Source organism: Umbelopsis ramanniana, assembly GCF_025399195.1.
Source record: "Umbelopsis ramanniana AG unplaced genomic scaffold K450scaffold_77, whole genome shotgun sequence".
In the NCBI taxonomy this organism is placed as follows: Eukaryota; Fungi; Mucoromycota; class Umbelopsidomycetes; order Umbelopsidales; family Umbelopsidaceae; genus Umbelopsis; species Umbelopsis ramanniana.
Window position 1 is genome coordinate 68,511 of NW_026252163.1, and position 16,516 is coordinate 85,026.

General features: G+C 43.1%; 7 protein-coding genes across 7 annotated transcripts; 3 read left to right on the forward strand and 4 right to left on the reverse strand.

Annotated features, from left to right (window-relative positions):
* Nucleotides 1-123: 123 nt before the first annotated feature.
* Nucleotides 124-1,175, reverse strand: K450DRAFT_259879 (uncharacterized protein). The gene is made up of 4 exons (XM_051592069.1): nt 859-1,175; nt 553-796; nt 402-481; nt 124-330 (listed from the first exon to the last, which is right to left on the reverse strand). The coding sequence occupies exons 1-4, from the start codon at nt 1,166-1,168 to the stop codon at nt 236-238; spliced, it is 729 nt and encodes a 242-aa protein (XP_051440860.1). The 5' UTR covers nt 1,169-1,175; the 3' UTR covers nt 124-235.
* Nucleotides 1,176-1,193: 18 nt separating this feature from the next.
* Nucleotides 1,194-3,120, forward strand: K450DRAFT_259882 (uncharacterized protein). The gene is made up of 9 exons (XM_051592070.1): nt 1,194-1,371; nt 1,446-1,534; nt 1,609-1,718; nt 1,794-1,915; nt 1,979-2,034; nt 2,112-2,345; nt 2,412-2,558; nt 2,620-2,725; nt 2,790-3,120. The coding sequence occupies exons 1-9, from the start codon at nt 1,224-1,226 to the stop codon at nt 3,050-3,052; spliced, it is 1,275 nt and encodes a 424-aa protein (XP_051440861.1). The 5' UTR covers nt 1,194-1,223; the 3' UTR covers nt 3,053-3,120.
* Nucleotides 2,929-3,591, reverse strand: K450DRAFT_259884 (uncharacterized protein). Its single transcript, XM_051592071.1, has one exon. It carries the CDS (start codon nt 3,531-3,533, stop codon nt 3,189-3,191), a length of 345 nt encoding a protein of 114 aa, XP_051440862.1. The 5' UTR covers nt 3,534-3,591; the 3' UTR covers nt 2,929-3,188.
* A 4,081-nt stretch (nt 3,592-7,672) lies between these two features.
* Nucleotides 7,673-9,985, reverse strand: K450DRAFT_259892 (uncharacterized protein). The gene is made up of 5 exons (XM_051592072.1): nt 9,625-9,985; nt 9,015-9,083; nt 8,844-8,934; nt 8,619-8,779; nt 7,673-8,551 (listed from the first exon to the last, which is right to left on the reverse strand). The coding sequence occupies exons 1-5, from the start codon at nt 9,734-9,736 to the stop codon at nt 7,950-7,952; spliced, it is 1,035 nt and encodes a 344-aa protein (XP_051440863.1). The 5' UTR covers nt 9,737-9,985; the 3' UTR covers nt 7,673-7,949.
* On the forward strand, nt 9,908-11,087 carry K450DRAFT_275285 (uncharacterized protein; the record flags this gene model as incomplete). Its single annotated transcript, XM_051593160.1, has 4 exons — nt 9,908-9,985; nt 10,069-10,725; nt 10,814-10,919; nt 10,999-11,087. The coding sequence occupies 4 exons, from the start codon at nt 9,908-9,910 to the stop codon at nt 11,085-11,087; spliced, it is 930 nt and encodes a 309-aa protein (XP_051440864.1).
* A 627-nt stretch (nt 11,088-11,714) lies between these two features.
* Nucleotides 11,715-14,279, reverse strand: K450DRAFT_259901 (uncharacterized protein). The gene is made up of 8 exons (XM_051592073.1): nt 13,963-14,279; nt 13,704-13,803; nt 13,199-13,617; nt 12,990-13,130; nt 12,656-12,866; nt 12,495-12,571; nt 12,170-12,421; nt 11,715-12,071 (listed from the first exon to the last, which is right to left on the reverse strand). Exons 1-8 carry the CDS (start codon nt 14,101-14,103, stop codon nt 11,763-11,765), a joined length of 1,650 nt encoding a protein of 549 aa, XP_051440865.1. The 5' UTR covers nt 14,104-14,279; the 3' UTR covers nt 11,715-11,762.
* Nucleotides 14,280-14,985: 706 nt separating this feature from the next.
* K450DRAFT_275287 (uncharacterized protein) lies at nt 14,986-15,771 on the forward strand (the record flags this gene model as incomplete). Its single annotated transcript, XM_051593161.1, has 1 exon — nt 14,986-15,771. One exon carries the CDS (start codon nt 14,986-14,988, stop codon nt 15,769-15,771), a length of 786 nt encoding a protein of 261 aa, XP_051440866.1.
* Between the last annotated feature and the right edge of the window lie 745 nt (nt 15,772-16,516).

The following is a 16,516-nucleotide window of genomic DNA, read 5'->3' on the forward strand; positions in this document are numbered from 1 at the left end:
AGGTATCCCTATTGATCCGCTTACAACAGTATAATGGGTTTTTGACAAACTGTCATTGCTGATAGTTATCCAATAAAGTCCGTAAAGAAAGAGTAGCAAGGGCTCCATATTACGAATATATCATCTCTTACTGGTATTGGTAATTATTATCAACAACATTTATGTATATTGGTGGGTGTTAGAATAAAATTTGAAGCATTATGGTACAAGGATGGAGTCATAAAAGCCAAAGGATTTAGCTGCACATTTCCCAGAGGTAGTTGGAATAGAAGAAAGGAGAGTACTTGTCGTTGAGTGGAAGCGTGTTCATGTCATTCAATCTTGTGGAATCTAGAGAGTAGAATTCTGCATAAGCCGAATTGAAAGTAAATTCTCTGATGATTGCCAACTATTTGACTTACGTATACGAGCTTTAACAAATTGGCCATTTCCGTCATCCAGGAGTTCAATGCCCAATCCTCGATAGATCTGAAGTTGCAGTCTACATTTCAAACAATGTTCAGTATTCTAGGTAAAACCAGGCTATAATACGGTAGTAACAGCAGCACTCACGTAGTTTTGTCAATGGTATCTTCAACTTTAACTTCTTGAGCTTCCATTTCATCAATCTGTCCTCGAAGTGACTGTATTTGAGCTTCAAGGGTATGGTTGTCGTTCTCTAATTCAAGAGCTTGCTTTGCCCAATGGTATTTCTCTTTATCCTTCTGTGCGAGAGCTTCTATGTGTTCTCGGTCATCAACCACATCGTTTGGTCGTGTAGCTTGAATGCGTGCTTCTTCCAACTGTCGCATGAGTGCTATCAAGTGAAAACTATTAACAATTTTAGAAGATGATTTTAGCATTATCTTGTGGTCATACCTCGCAATTCTTCTTGGGAATGGTAATGTTGTTTCGCTCGCACCTCGTTTACTCTCTGCATCGTTTCTCGTGTGTTTTGCACAAGCGATAGATCGCTCTCCGGAGAGAATTTCTCGGCTGTTCTCCTAATGAGTAGATGCAGCTCATCAAAAGATGTGTTGGATGGGGCAGTGTTCATTTCCATGGTGGCTAATGCCCTGAAGGATTGCGCTATCGCGTTGAAAATGTCGCGCCGATTTCCAGCAAACGACGCGACAGTTCCACGTGATCTGACTGCTATAATTTTTGAGTTGGTTTTTTTCGTAGCCATTCAAAAAAAAAAAAAAAAGGGTAGAGGCAAACTTTGACGCACAGATTCAGACATAATGGCAGAAACAACTGAATCAGAGCAAGTACAGGTTCGATTCACTACACAGCAGCAGCAATATGCTATTACGGAATCAGCTATCTTTGTTCCAGCAAATTTCAAACGTTATGGACTATCTGGCATCGTAAATCACTTGCTCGGCAACGGTAAGCAAGACTGGCTAAAACAGCTAATGTAATTGCGACATGGAGCTTACCAACTCTTATCGTATGATGTCCAGATAAACCGATTCCGTTTGATTTCCTCATCAATGGAGAACTCTTGCGTACAAGCTTGTCCCAATACCTGGTGGCGAATAATGTTTCATCTGTAAGTAGAGCTAACATATATCAAGCATTGTTCACTGCAGGTTGACTTATGTATTACTTGCGTTCATCGTTTAGGAAAACGTAATCAGTATTGAGTATGTCGAGTCTATGCTGCCGCCAACTCCTGTTTCTGCTTTCCAACATGACGACTGGATCAGCTCTGTTAAAGGACAGCAGTCATCACAGTATGTCCAATATCTTGCCACCCCGAACAAGAAACTATGTTCATCTTCTTACAAATACCTTTCAATATATTGCAGATTGTTTTTGACTGGTTCATACGATAGCATGGTCAGACTGTGGAATATGTCTGGAGAATGTGTAGCTACTTTGGAAGGGCATGCGGATGCCGTCAAGAGTGTTGCATTTGGAGCCGCCACAGGTATGCATACGAAATACAACATGTTGCCTCTATATGATCGAATATTGACATTTGATTTATTAGACAATGAGGTTGTGGTATATTCCACTTCTTTAGATCAGACTGTAATAGCATGGGAGGTTAGTGTCATACAAGCGGTATTTAATGAGCATCTTCGTTTGATGATTCTAATCATATGCATGTACAAATTTCACAGTACTCTCTTGTAGACTCTTCATACCGAGTCTTGTATCAATGCAAAGGTCACAAGGGCTCAGTAGAGGCAGTTGCAGTAGATCAAACCAAAAAGAAGTTTGCTACTGCTTCAGCAGACGCTACTGTCAAAGTTTGGGGTGTCAAAGACCCCAGTGAAGAACAGTCTATTGAATTCCTCGATATAAAGAACAAGAAGAGAAGAAAGACTGACAGCACAGAGAGTCACAAAGTCAAGGTAAAGCTAGTTAATTTTATGACACAACACTACAATGGTTCTTCTGACAGAATTTTACATTTATAGTCTTTCTGTCAAACTTTGAATGGACACGTTGGTCCTGTTACCAGCGTTATTTTCGATAACAAAGATTCCAACATTGTGTATACAGGAGGATGGGATCATTCTATAAGATCCTGGGATGTTGAACAGCAAGTCAATGTGACAACTAAGGTTAGTTTCCTCAATAGCATTTGCTCAACAGGTTATTGGTTTTGACCCTTCCGATTCGTAGAACTGTGAAAAAGTTGTATTGGATGTTGCTCAATCTAACCAGTCTAAAATGGTTGCAACTGGCCATGGAGACAAAATAATCAGAATTTGGGATCCACGAGCTGATGGTGAGTGTTCGGTTAGAAATACTGGGACTGTAGTTAACAACAGATACTTATGCGTTTATGATAGATGCTATTGCCGTTAGTATGTCGTTGACAGGTCACACCAACTGGGTATCTTCAGTGTCTTGGTCTCCCAATTCGGAATACACTCTATGCTCAGGTTCTTACGACTCAACAGTCCGAGTGTGGGATATTCGCAGCAAAGGATCACTTTTCACAATCCAGGAAGAGGACAAGAAGGACAAGATCTACAGTGTCCACTGGGATGGAGATAAAATCTTAAGCGGAGGAGAGGACAAAAAGCTTAACATTCATCAAGCAAAAATATGATACAAGTGTTGATTTTTTAGAGATCAATTACATGAAAGAATATCCAAGTGTATAGAATTAAACGAAAAAAAATGATTGTCTAGAATACAAGTAATGCTTGACGTTTTATTTCAAGAGCCTGCCTTGACCACTAGTGCTATCGGTGCTGTTGTTTCTCCAGTTCCTCCAATCGTTGCATTTTTAGCATCACGACTTTGCGTTCTTCCAATAAAGCTGCCTTATGGCGCTCCAAGCGATCCCGTTTTTGCTCTGGTGTTTCTTCTTGAATGTGCTGTATGGCAGCTTGTTGGTCACTCTTTTCTCTTGCCGAGATTCCAAAGAAATATGCTCCAGGAATCAATACAACTGCAAGCACAGGAAGCGGATTACGCCTTAACATGGAAAGCATAGAGGGCATGGTCCATGGTGTATATTGAGGCATGTTGGTTGTGACCGGTAAAGCCCTTGAAAAAAAAGAAATGTTCATGCCGTTGTCCGCCATTAGAGACGAGTCATGTGATCGTGACGTCGCAGTTGGCGGGAAGCAAGCTGGTGAGGGCTTGGAATATTTTATAAAAACCAATGAGAATCACTCACTTTGATCTCTCGCTCCTTTCTGCTTTTTTTACTTGAAAGTTACCTGAAAAATGGCACGCAGAAAAACTGATGACGAAGGCGACATTGAAGAGCCTGAAGAAGACGACGAGAGATACGATGACGAAGAGGAAGAAGAGGAAGACGATAATGAAGACGACAATGTGAGTTTTCTACCAGTACCACTGTTAGGTTGCCTCTCCTTACTGACGAGCATTGTCTATTAAACCTCAATGATTCTAGCCACGTCCGTCAAAAAGAAGATTCAATCCTTTCATTGATGAAATGGCTGAAGTCGACGATGACGACGAAGAAGAAGAAGACGACGAAGAATATGGCAAAGAAGGTAAGCTGTCTGCTCAATCATCAAATCCACCTGGCAGCCGTACTGATCATCTTCTATTTAAGTAGATGGCTTTATTGAAGAAGATCATGATGAAAGTGCAACCGGTACAGCAGCGCACAATCGGCATCTGGACCTGGACCGACGCAGGCGTGAGGTCGAGGACATGGACGACGAACAAATGGCAGACTTTTACGATAAAAAGTACGGCGGTCGCAATCGAGTACAGTCTTTCAAGGGGGGCGCTGAAGATGTTCCACAGCAGCTGTTGCTTCCAAGTGTCAATGATCCCAATCTTTGGATGATCAAATGCAAGGTATGAATCTACTTTGATCTCGTCTTCTTCAACGCAGCTAATAATTACCATCAAATATCAGCCTGGAAAAGAAAGAGATATCATATTCAGTTTGATGAAGCGGTTTTTCGATCGTCAATACAGTGATTCGCCATTGGAGATCTACTCAGTCTTTGCTCGCGAATCCTTGAAGGGTTACATTTATATCGAAGCTCGAAGACAAGCGCACGTTCAACAGGTAAAGATCTTCTTGCAATAAAGTAGAAATGAGTGATAGCAAACCTTAACTTTCTTTTTAACATGGTTGTTTTTTTTCAAGGCACTATTGAACCTACCAAACATCTATTTCTCAACCTTGATGCTTGTTCCCATCAAAGAAATGATCGATTCTATCAATGTCTCCAAGAAGCAACTGGACATCGTTCAGGGTGGATGGGCGCGAGTGAGACGTGGAAAGTATGCTGGAGATTTGGCTCAAATAATCGATATTGCCGATTCACAAGACGTAGTGCGTGTGCGATTGGTCCCGCGTTTGGAACTCGAGGATCGTGACGATTATGACAAGAAGCGGAAGAAGGGCACATATAGACCACCACAAAAGCTGTTCAACCCAGAGAGGCTCAATAACAAGGCTCTTACCTCCAGCTTGCAAAAGAAGGGTGGATACTGGCACCTCGGATCTGACACTTTCAAAGATGGCTATTTAGAAAAGGACATGAAAGTGACGGGACTGGTAAATATTTTTTCTTTCTTATACAAGCTTGGAAAAATAACCCAAAGTTGATATTTTTTCTTCTATCTTTCGTAGACTCTCGAAGACATTAACCCTACTCTGGATGAAGTCACGAAGTTTGCCTCAGGTGGCGAAGACGGAGAGCGTGGGTTGGATTTGTCCACTCTTACCAACAGTTCTGTGGCCAATTCTTTACCTGCCCAATTTCAAATCGGAGACACTGTCGAAGTCACAGAAGGTGACTTGTTGCATACCTATGGTGTTGTTGATAGTGTAGAAGGAGGCTCAGTCACTGTCAACTTGAATGTTGAAGGCTTTAAAAGACTTGTTAAGCTTCCTCCACGTCAACTCCGCAAGAAATTCACAGAGGGTGACCATGTCAAGGTCATCAATGGCCGTTATAAAGACGAGACAGGTCTTATTGTCAGCGTCAAAGAGAGCGTTGTTACTATGCTCAGTGATCTTTCCTTGAAAGAAGTTACTGTGTTCGCCAAAGATCTTCGAGAAGCAGCTGAAGTAACACTTGGCCAGACAATGATTGGCAATTATGAATTGCATGATCTGGTTCAGCTTGAGTAAGTCTCATTCAACACAATCTATCCTACTAGCATGCCTGTCATCGCCATACTAACCATCTTTATTAGTTTCTATACGGTCGGTGTCATTATCAAGGTGGATCGTGACAGCTTTAGAGTTTTGGATCAGAACGGCGAAATACGAACAATTCAGCCACATCAGATTACCAATAAGCGTGACAGTAAGAGAGCTGTAGCTACCGATGCAAACGGAAACAGCATACAGGCCGGCGATACCGTTGTTGAAAAGGATGGTGAACGACGATCTGGGACGATTCTACATCTATATCGTCAGCTTGTTTACCTGCATTCCAGAGAGTACGTACAAAACTTTGGTGTGTGGGTGACGCGAACTCGCAATGTCGCCAGTATTGCTGCTAAAGGAGGTCGAGCCGTAAGTACTTCAAAAGCACCTAGTATTGGGCAATACGGATGTATACTAACGACTATATTTCATAGGTGAATACCGCTATTGATACTACTAAGCAACAGCCATATGGCAATGGAAGTATGAGAGGCGGGTTTAACGATCGTGGTGGTCGCGGCGGTGGTCGCGGTGGCGAACGTGGCGGTCGGGGAGGTCGCGGAGGATTCTTTGGTCATGGTCGTGGTGGCCGGGATAATTTAATATCACAGACTGTTCGTATTGCCAAAGGTCCTCATAAAGGTTATATGGGTATTGTCAAGGATACAACGGATTCGATGGCAAGAGTCGAGCTTCATACCAACTGCAAGATCATTACCGTTGAAAAATCAAAATTGGTTATCCTGGATTCTCACGGAGGTACTATTGGACCAGCTGCCGAACCCGATGCTTTTGCATCTCCTAGTCCATCACCTTACAACCCACCTCCATCCACGCCCAAGCGTTTTGGAGATGGTGGCATGACACCCATGCATTATTCATCAGGTTCCCGTACTCCAGCATGGAATTCAGGTGCACGTACTCCTAACCCATACAGTATGGATGGAAACAAGACACCTGCCTGGAATGCAGGAGCACGAACTCCCAACCCGTATGCTATGGAGGCACCCAGAACACCAGCAGGGGCTAAAACGCCGGCATGGGATTCTGGCAGTAAAACACCAAGACGAAGTGGAGGAGCTACTGATGGTGGAGAAGATGATCATTGGAATGCTGGAGCAAGAACACCTGCCGCGGATAGCCGAGTTTGGGGCAAGGGAGGCGAAGATTGGCCCACACCAAGTGCATGGCGTAGCAATAATGATAGAAACAAGGTCAGCACTCCAGGGCCCAATACTGCTCCTACTCCATATGAAGCTGCACCTACTCCTGGTGCCCATATGATACCAATGACACCTGCGGCTTTGACGGCTCCTACGCCTGCCGCCCATATGATTTCTGCTCCTACACCTGGCAATTATTTGCCTACCACACCAGCTGCTGGTCAAATGCCGCAAACTCCATTTATGCCTACTGGTGGTGACTATAACCAAGCGGAAGATTGTACGTAGTTTGGGAAGAAAATGATTTCATGTGAACTACTTGTCTGAAAACTAATTTGACCTTTATTTCTTTTCCTTTTAGCTCAATCTACTGGAGAAGAATGGCCAATTCCTGATATCGAGGTATCGTTCATTAAAGACCGAGCATCCGGCTCCGAATTTGACGGAGGGGCTCATGCTGGACAAAAGGCTAGCATTGTTCATGTCGATCGCAGCAAGCGAGTTTGCAAAGTTCGACCTGTCAGCGGTGGTAATGAACTGGAAGTTGGTTGGGAATACTTGGAAATTGTCAAGCCGGGCAAAAAGGACAACGTCAAGATCGTGTCCGGAGAATACCGTGGACAGATTGGCCATCTTATTGGTGTTGATGGTGTCGATGGTATTGTCAAGCTTCGTGGTGGAAGCGGATTCAAGATTATGGGAATGACTTCCGTTGCTAAGTACACGGGCTCGGAAGCTGTAGCGTAGATTTTTTCGTACTTCTTTTTTTTTCTTATTTCTCCATTACCTTTGATGCTTTGCTATTTTTCCAAAAAAAATTCTCCTGTTTTGTACAGAATAAAAATTCCCCATATGATAAAGTTCAGAGCGTCAGTGTGTTGAAGAAGGTTGTTGCCCCATTGCAACTGGGCGTTTCAACATACTACAGCTCCGTTTCTCAAAGCACTTGATAAATCCACGTATAAATTAACGACTCCAAACGACCAAAAGCATGATTTTTATAATGATGTCGATGCAGAGATAGAAAAAGCGTGCTTGTGTGTATATAGAAATAAGTTGCCAGGGGAACGAGAGAAAAAAAAAAACGTGGTAGGATACCAAAGCGATGAAAGAGCTTGTATGAAATACAATGGAAAGGATGGGAAACGCAAAGAAGAAGAAGAAAAAAAGAGGGACTTTCAGGGGCTATCCTACCGTCTACCGTACTCTATGTCATCGTCGCTGTCATTCAGCTCCGTTAAGCCTAAGCTTTCTTCATTTTCGAGTAAAGTGGATTCACTCATCAACAATCGAGCATTCTCGGCCTCGCGACCAGAAGATGAAGCGCCAGCGCCTCCTTGGGCAATGGAGTTTAGCAAGTAAACGCCAGAGAAAATGATGATAAAACCACAAATAAGCGATATGGTGTTAACTGGATTATCGGTCTGGAAGCCTTGGAAAAGAATGGCAGATGCAGTGATGGTAGCAGTAGTGAAAAACACAAAGTAGATAGGGTTTACAACGTTGGTTGAAAACTGGTCCAGAGCCCTGTTAAGGTAGTTCATCTGAGTTATAATGCACACCGCGACGACAATGCCAAATGCATAAGTAGAAGGGTGCGTAAATTGGTTGTTTCCGGCAAACGTCAACTTGAGAGCGATACCAAAGGCCTTGATGGCCATGATAGACACGGAGCCAACCAAAGAGCAGATGGAAATGTACACGAGTGGGACGGTGGTACCGTAACGGGGCACGACTTTGTATATCAACCACAAACTGACCGACACAACAATGATACAGTAAATAACGAATGCTAAGATGACGGATGGTTAGGCATTTTGGACGAAGGGGATGAGTTCATTAATGACAAATTTACTTACCAGGTTGTAGGGCATAATAAAGAAGTTCATCAATAGAAGTGACCTCCTTGTCCTCCGGGGCATGTAGTACAATAATAACAGCACCAACCAGTGAGAGCAAGCAACCAACTTTGCCAGTTCCGTTCAACTTCTCTTTCAAGAAGATGGAAGCGAAGATGGCACTATACAAAATTATTTAGTAGTCATTCGAATTACTGGCCATAAAGATTTTTAAAAATGACATACCCTATGATAACACTCAAGGCACCAAGAGGAGTGACAAGAATAGCGGGGGCAAAACTGTACGCGCTAAAATTGAGGATTTCACCAAGAGCCACTTTTTAAAATAAATTTTTAATATAGATTAGCACCAGCCAGTTCCAGAGACCCTTGCTATTTTAAAATAAATAAACTCACTTGTAGTCATGCCAGCCCACCATAACCAGTTCTTCAAGTAATGATATTTGCCATCTGAAGCTGAATGCCCTGTTGAATACAAATAAAAAAAAAAGAAAATGTTTCAGTAACAAAAGACCAATAAAAATAAAATAAAAAACTTCCGTTTCTGCTGTTCTATGTTGGTCTCTGATCCGCTCCGCCACCTCCTCCGCTGATAATTATAATTTATTGGATGCCAAGAACCCAACTCTAATCCCCTGTCGTTCATACGTTATAACCCGTCCAAAGTCGATAGTTTGCACAGGTTTGATGGCCATTACTATGTTGAGTTGTTTTGGCAAAGCGGTCGTGCACCGCACAAAAATCGCCAGATCGGGATCCTATCTCCACAACATACAGCACAGCCATGATGAAAACCATCCGCTTCGCTTGTAAGGAGCTTCACTATAGCGGACCAGTAAGCTGCTTTGGCATGTCGATGTTGGGAGGTGTTGTGTCGAGATGATCACCGAGGTCGACCATGGTGCAAATGGCCGAGTTTATAAAAAGATCACACTGTGCCCCCCAATCCTACATGACCCTTCTCCCAGAATTATGATAAAAAAAAGAGAGATAAAAGGACACATACCATGAATCTTCTTTGCGTTGGTCAGACCCTGCTTGGTCAAAGTAAACGACAGACCAATCAAGAAAGTTGAACACAAGGCCAGGATGAGGCCAATGTACTTGTCGGGTAACATTTAGCAAGAAGAAAAGAAGAGCCTCAAGCAACACATCGATTTTCAAACTCCCACTGTTAGCTTTCCATTTCGAGGACCGTGACTGCCATACCTGGATAATTGGTTGGCTTTTGCGGGAGGGCTTTTTTTCTGGGCATTCCGTCTTTATCTTGCTTTTTACTGTATTTCGACATGATGCGGTCATTACACGGCCAACTTGCCATCGCATTGGTACTGGCTTCTTCTGTTCTAACCATCGCTCAATCTCAGGTATATCTACTGATTCATTTTGTGACCAAGCCTTCCAATCTCCCATATCTAAACATCATTCCCTGCCCCTTTCTTCAACTTAGATTGGAGACATTGACGATTCTCCATTTTACGATCCCAGCTTGGCTGGAAAAACTTACTTGGAGAAGGACGGTGCTATAGAAGCTTCTTCTGTTATGAGCTCAGCCGACTCGGCATCGGCACAACAGGGCTTCATGCTGTCCTTTTTAATGATCATCGTATCTGAAGTGGGTGACAAGACATTCTTGATCGCTGCTATCATGGCAATGAAACATTCTCGGCTTGTGGTCTTTGCAGGCGCGTTCTCATCCTTGTTTGTCATGTCCGTTCTATCTGCTTTCCTTGGCCACGTAGTTCCTAATCTGTTGCCAGCCGCTTATACCACCTGGTTGGCTGCAGTGCTCTTTTTCTGCTTCGGTGTCAAGATGTTGAGTGAGGCGTATAAAATGAAAGGTGATGAAGCTCAAGAAGAAATGGCTGAAGTCGAAGAAGAACTTATGGAGGCCGAAGATCGAGATAATCTTCGAAAAATCAATACCGAAGAAGTCGGCGGCCTGGAGTCTCCACATGAGAAGAAAACCGAACAGCTCAAGGATGGCATCGTTAATTTAATGCAACTGGTCTTCTCCCCTGTCTTTGTACAGACCTTCATACTTACGTTTTTGGGTGAATGGGGCGACCGGTCTCAAATCTCGACGATTGCTCTCGCTGCTGCTAATGTAAGTCCGCCATAACTAATTTATTCATTCCGAGGGGTGTGGGGGGAGACGGGTTTTCGCTTGATAGAAACTAATCAGTTACTTGTAGAATGTCTATTGGGTAACGCTCGGCGTTGTTGTAGGCCACTCTATGTGTACCTTCGTTGCTGTTATGGGTGGAAGATACCTTGCAACCAAAATATCAGTTAAGACAGGTATGTCAATGCGACGAGCCTCTATTCTTTATGGTGCGCCGAACAGGTTTCTAAACCCTCCCCCTTTGTTTTACTACAGTTACCTACACAGGCGCCGTGCTCTTCATCATCTTTGGATTTGTGTACCTTTATCAAGCGTTGCACCCAGAAGCAGCTCAATTGTTGTAGTGGATGATCTAGACGACGTTACCTTTGCATCCCAGCCAAAATCTGGAAAATTTCTTCTGTTATTTTTGTTTTTGCATGCACAAAACATTAAGTCAAATGCCTTGTAAAACTCACCACCGACGAACGCATTTTTTTATTTTTTGACCCTTTTTTTCCCATCCTTTAAATATTCCCTTGCTGTTCTCGTTAGAATTTTAATGCCCATCATATTCTTTGTCCCTTTGCATCGTTACCATTAAAACCGATCTCTGGCATCAGAAAGAACATATCTTGGAATGATGGACGAGAAACAATTATGCCCATGAAGCTTGCAAGCCATTGATGGCATTGAGATCACCGGGTGTTACAGTTGCACAGGTGGCAGTAAACTCTGGGTTTCAAAAAACGTGTTCGACGCACATTGCATCATTTTCAAGCAGGCAGAATATAAGCTGGTGGAAAATAGAACTACTTTATATTATAGAGACAAATTGGAAATATAAGGGAAAAATCGTCTCAAGAAAGGTCAAATGTACATGGGAGATGATAAAATCAAAGTATAAACTCATTACAATGTGGGGTAAGCTGTGTAGAAGATGATAAGGTGAGAAAAATGAAGGAGAATGGGCAAAGAAAATGAAGATGAGGGGTTTCAATAGCAGGGTATTTTGATAGAGTACTTTCTGGTTTTTAGAATCATGTTTCCAGTGTTGAAGATAGTTGAAGGTGATCAAAATCTATTGCAATCTGGAAATCCATATTCAAGGCATTAGGTTCGTCCATCCAGCTCCATACGCTAGATGTTCGGGTTGCCACCGTGGATGTCTCAGTATCTTTGCTATTGAGGCTGTTTGACGCCATTTCTGACCTTATATCAGCAAGTAAACCCTCATCGGCTGTCATCTGGTTTGAAGACATTTCCATGGGAACTACGTCCATTTGTGGCTGAAGCAACAATTCTTGAAGGCATTCACTGGTTCCTGCACACCGGACAATGAAAGGGTGCTATCATCAGTAGAATTCACGGGAAATAAGGGAGGTAAATCATTATGGTTAGAAACATGTTAATATGAATGCACATTCTAAAATATCGGTAAATGTACCTCTAGAAGGACACTGGCGGTGGGTCGATGACTCGCTTCCATAATGGTGCATTGCTCATAAAAGTCCAATAGCTCATCTGACCATATTTGAGGAGGTGCTGGTAGGCCCTTAGAAGCAATTATATAAATCGCCCGTAGTGGTGGGTATTCACTGAGTGGCGGTGATCCGGTCAACAACTCAAACAGCAAAGCCCCCAAACTCCAAATGTCCGCAGCCGTATCATAGCTATCGCCTCTGATAACTTCGGGAGCCTAGAAGGTCAAAAGCCCCAGTAAGCATCATCCATTTTTCAGCCAACATGCCAAAAGTGATTGTATCACTTACCATCCAAAAAGGCGTTCCAACAATAGAATTACGGCTAGGTGCGGTTGTTGTCAACTGTGCGCTATGTCCAAAATCGGCTGCATAAAAAAGTCCCAAGATGAATATTGCAGGCCGTATGTTGTTGTGGAAAAAAGAAACTTTTAAAAAATTGAGATACTGACCAAGCTTTACCATGCCCTCAGAGCTGAGCAGAACGTTATCTGCTCTTACGTCTCGATGTATCCGTCCAAGTGAATGCAAATGATTTAATGCAAGTAAGACGCTGCGCATTATGTATGCAATTTGATGCTCGTTCAATGAGGGCATCGCCATATCAGAATCTTCGATGGCGACGATGTCCGTCAAGCAGTTGTCGAGATATTCCATCACAATCTATCAAGAACGTCGGTGAGTTAAAAAAAACCCTTGAAAAAAATTTAGGGTTGCTAACATGGGAATTTGCTTTTATCCGACGATCTAGCATTCCCCCCTCCCATAAATCATTTTGATGCCTACCCAAAGCTCATCACTAGTCCAGTGATGAGAAATGTAGTTGATGATATTTGGGTGCCTGCACTGCCTCATAGCTTGCATTTCCTTCTTCTTTTTTTCAATGTTGGAAGTGTCTGAAAGACTAATGCGTTTGATCGCCACCGTCTATGTATCATTTTTCATTGTCAGCGAGAAAAATGCTATATTTAACGAAAAGGGATTGGTGCACTCACCGTGCGAGGATCGGAGATCAATGAAGCGGAGAACAACGAGCCGCTTTCTCCTTCCGCAACCTCAACAATGTTGTTGTAGAGTAACAATGGATCTTGGCACTCATCTGCTTTTCGCTCCACAGAAGCCTTGCTTGCTTTACGACGAATATCCGTCCAACTCTTGCTCTTAGGGAAGGATGAAAGAGACTTATTCGAAGAGGATGACGCTGAACGATGAGGACTCATGGATGATCGAGTCCGGGTACTAGTATGTTCCGTTTGAAAGTCAGCATGGACAGGTACCTGGTTCGAGCTCTGTAGTTGATGTGCCCAGGCAAGGGGGAGTCCTTGCAGAACATACGACGTTTTATCGATTTGCACATGAATATTATGCTGAACATTATAAGGTTTACTGATATTGTCTGCTTTAGTGGTGTGGGCTGTAAGGGGAAGATGACAATCGTCAGCGTATGAGTTAGGATCTGTCTTAACAAAAAGTTGCTCAATGGGTTTAAATAAACTTTACCAATGAGGTAAGGTGCTGGAACAAGGTGGGGACTAATGCAACTTGTGTCAAGTACGTCGTCGCTACTCGGAATCACGCCTTGCCATACATCTGGGAGACCCTATAGATGGTAGAAGGTATTGCTACGTCAGCAATCATTCAGCAGACACAAAAGCTAGAACGGCCCCCTTCTTTTGTCTCAGTAGCCCCGAAACTGAATTTGTAAGGGGTGCGGGAGTTTGAACAACTAAGGGCCAAAAAAAAAAAAAGAAATACTTGCCATGAACTTGCCCTTCTCTCTGTTATACTCTACGTGGATGCCGTGTTCAAATTCTATGGGTTTGCCAATTTCCAGGATGCGCTTTGTCTTTTGTGGTGCTACTTCATCGCGAGAACGGGGAGTTCGAGAGCTCATCAACATGATGAGCTCGTTTATCAGTCGGTGGAGACGGTCCAGAATTCAGGTCAAAAAGAAAGTGTCAAAGTTGCAGTCCACAGAAGGGATATATGCAAATATAAAGAAAAAGGTTGTGAAGACAAGCTGCTTTTGAGTGTAGAAAGGAAAGGAGAAAGAAGGAAGTGAAAGTAAGAAAGAAAGAAAAAAATAGAAGGGAAATAATGCCCACACAGTCACTCACTCATTGACCGCCAGCCAGCCAAGCCTTTTCGTCTGACTGGTCGCCTGGTCACATGTGTTCCAGTCAACCAGTGCACTTGATTCAACAATAACCGGAAAATTGGTCACTTGTATCGTGGTAGCTCAAACTTTCCAAAAGTCGCCGGACAGCCGTGCTTAGGCATCTCAGCTTTTGACAAAATGACTCAATTTGATCTGTCAATGATTACGAATCCGACCGTCTGACTCACATACAAACAGCTCGCTTGTACATGATAGCTAAACGTAGTAGGGCTTTCTTTTCTCAATCATTGCAGCGTTTCAGATAACAAGAAGTCCCAGTCCTTGTGTTACAGTCAAAAGCTAACTTCGTGTTGCAGCTTGTGTCAAAAAATAGCCCCTTTTTCATCGATAAATGTACGACCGACTGAAGGATTTTGCCGTGGCATGAAAGAGGCGTCCATAAAAATCAAACAATCTATATGTATTTCCAAAAAATAACGTTAAATCATGGCTTCTTTCAAGTAAAGCAATGCAGTCAAATATCTGCGTCGGCAATCCAACTGCATCCATCAAAGAAAGCTGAAAAAAATAAACGGAAGTGAAATCACATGACCGATGAGTCTGGCGAAAACAGCCCTAGGAAAAAAAAATTTCTGTTGGCATCTGACATTTATACCATTCGATATGCTTAGAACTCCAGCTGTCAAATCACTACAGAGCCTTGCTCTTGTACCAAGATGCACTGTACAACGCACCATGTCAATCGCTGCAACAAAGCAGGTTGTAACATCGGACAAGAAAATGTCCTTGTCTGAGCGTCTCGGTGGTGGAGCTGGAAGAGGCAAGCCTTTAGCAGCAGACGATCCATTTGCAACCTTTTTAGCCAATGCACAGAAGAAGGCGAAGGCAAGCAAAGGAAAAACTGGACGACCACAGCAACCCAACAGAAATAGACACCACACTGAAAAGCCAGGACAATTTGACGATGCAGTTGAAACAGCCGCTGGCACCAACGCACCAGCGGCTAATACTCGCCCACAACGAACATACGAAAGAAAGGAAGGTGAAAACGGTAATAACCGTAGAAAAGATAGAAAGAGAACTTTGTTGAGCAACCGAAGACCTCAAGAGCAACAACGAAGTACATTACCAAAGGCTTCTGCTTTTGTTTCCAAGGACATTGACTGGTCATCCTTCCAGGCAGTCTCCCATGTTGACGCTGTCCCCACGTCGACTGATCAAATTGTGACTGAAGATGAACGTATTGCTCAGCGACTGGAAATACAAGGTGGCGACTACGAGCGATATCTTAATGTTCAAGGCTTGCAAACTTCAGGCACTCTCAATGCTGAAGCGATTGAGAGACTAGTCGGCCAAAATGCTACATACTCCTTGCCTGAGAAGACCACCTTCCTTGCTACGCTCTCCAATGCAGCTACTGGTGGTAAACCTGCTGCCTCTAAAAAATAACACCTATACATCGTAGTTTTTGAATTTCCTCTTTCCCCTTTTTGTACCAGTAGAGGTGATGTTTCTCCAACTGTCAATAATCCACCGCAAAAAAACACATAAACTAGACTAGCTTTTTGTCAAAGCAATGGAAAAGCCCAATATTTCTTTATTAGGTACTTTGAGCTTCATATACCAGACGGTATGTTTGCGAGTTTTTGTTGAAGAAAGAGCTGTTCCAGGGGCACACACATTGGCTGGCGAAATTGAAAACGTGAGTGGCACTCGATAAGCAAAAAGCATTGGGTAGCCCTGCATGAGGTGGTAATAAACTTTGTTACGCTAAAGTCACACAGTTAACCACCCACCGTAGAATGGAGTTGAAGCGAAAACGTTGCATACAAGAAGGTGATCTGTGCGCAAATGACTCACGTGCACGTGGCCAGTTAGTATCTCTCTCTAGGCACAGGACGTTTCTCTACTTTATTTCAAGCGGAGGAATTGAATTGACTGCTGTAAAACATGTTGTTGGATAATGAGTGTCACATTTAAGTAAGGTTTGTGTTTGGCTGAGTACCGGCACGCAAAAAAAATCTGTGGTTATTGACTGTGCCTCCAATACATGACAAAAGGCTCATCTCCTGACTATCAGACGATCCAGCATATTATCTAACGACAAACAGCTATGTTCAACACTATAACTTGGCTGACTTTTCTTTCTTGCCTCCAACTTTTTGTTTCGCTTAAACACAGCTTGGTGCCTTTT

What these genes read in the sequence shown, in the direction of transcription:
- K450DRAFT_259892 (XM_051592072.1), bottom strand. Translation starts at nt 9,736, where the DNA reads ATGTTACCCGACAAGTACATTGGCCTCATCCTGGCCTTGTGTTCAACT. An exon ending in GCCTTGAGTGTTATCATAGG is followed by an intron (nt 8,780 to 8,843) that starts GTATGTCATTTT and finishes AATTTTGTATAG; the next exon opens with TGCCATCTTCGCTTCCATCT. An exon ending in TTATTATGCCCTACAACCTG is followed by an intron (nt 8,552 to 8,618) that starts GTAAGTAAATTT and finishes CCGTCATCTTAG; the next exon opens with CATTCGTTATTTACTGTATC.
- K450DRAFT_259901 (XM_051592073.1), bottom strand. Translation starts at nt 14,103, where the DNA reads ATGTTGATGAGCTCTCGAACTCCCCGTTCTCGCGATGAAGTAGCACCA. An exon ending in TCCAGCACCTTACCTCATTG is followed by an intron (nt 13,618 to 13,703) that starts GTAAAGTTTATT and finishes TTCCCCTTACAG; the next exon opens with CCCACACCACTAAAGCAGAC. An exon ending in TGATCTCCGATCCTCGCACG is followed by an intron (nt 13,131 to 13,198) that starts GTGAGTGCACCA and finishes AATGATACATAG; the next exon opens with ACGGTGGCGATCAAACGCAT.
- K450DRAFT_259879 (XM_051592069.1), bottom strand. Translation starts at nt 1,168, where the DNA reads ATGGCTACGAAAAAAACCAACTCAAAAATTATAGCAGTCAGATCACGT. An exon ending in GATACCATTGACAAAACTAC is followed by an intron (nt 482 to 552) that starts GTGAGTGCTGCT and finishes TTTGAAATGTAG; the next exon opens with ACTGCAACTTCAGATCTATC. An exon ending in ATTTGTTAAAGCTCGTATAC is followed by an intron (nt 331 to 401) that starts GTAAGTCAAATA and finishes TCTACTCTCTAG; the next exon opens with ATTCCACAAGATTGAATGAC.
- K450DRAFT_259882 (XM_051592070.1), top strand. Translation starts at nt 1,224, where the DNA reads ATGGCAGAAACAACTGAATCAGAGCAAGTACAGGTTCGATTCACTACA. An exon ending in AAAGGACAGCAGTCATCACA is followed by an intron (nt 1,719 to 1,793) that starts GTATGTCCAATA and finishes AATATATTGCAG; the next exon opens with ATTGTTTTTGACTGGTTCAT. An exon ending in TGCATTTGGAGCCGCCACAG is followed by an intron (nt 1,916 to 1,978) that starts GTATGCATACGA and finishes TTGATTTATTAG; the next exon opens with ACAATGAGGTTGTGGTATAT.
- K450DRAFT_259884 (XM_051592071.1), bottom strand. Translation starts at nt 3,533, where the DNA reads ATGGCGGACAACGGCATGAACATTTCTTTTTTTTCAAGGGCTTTACCG.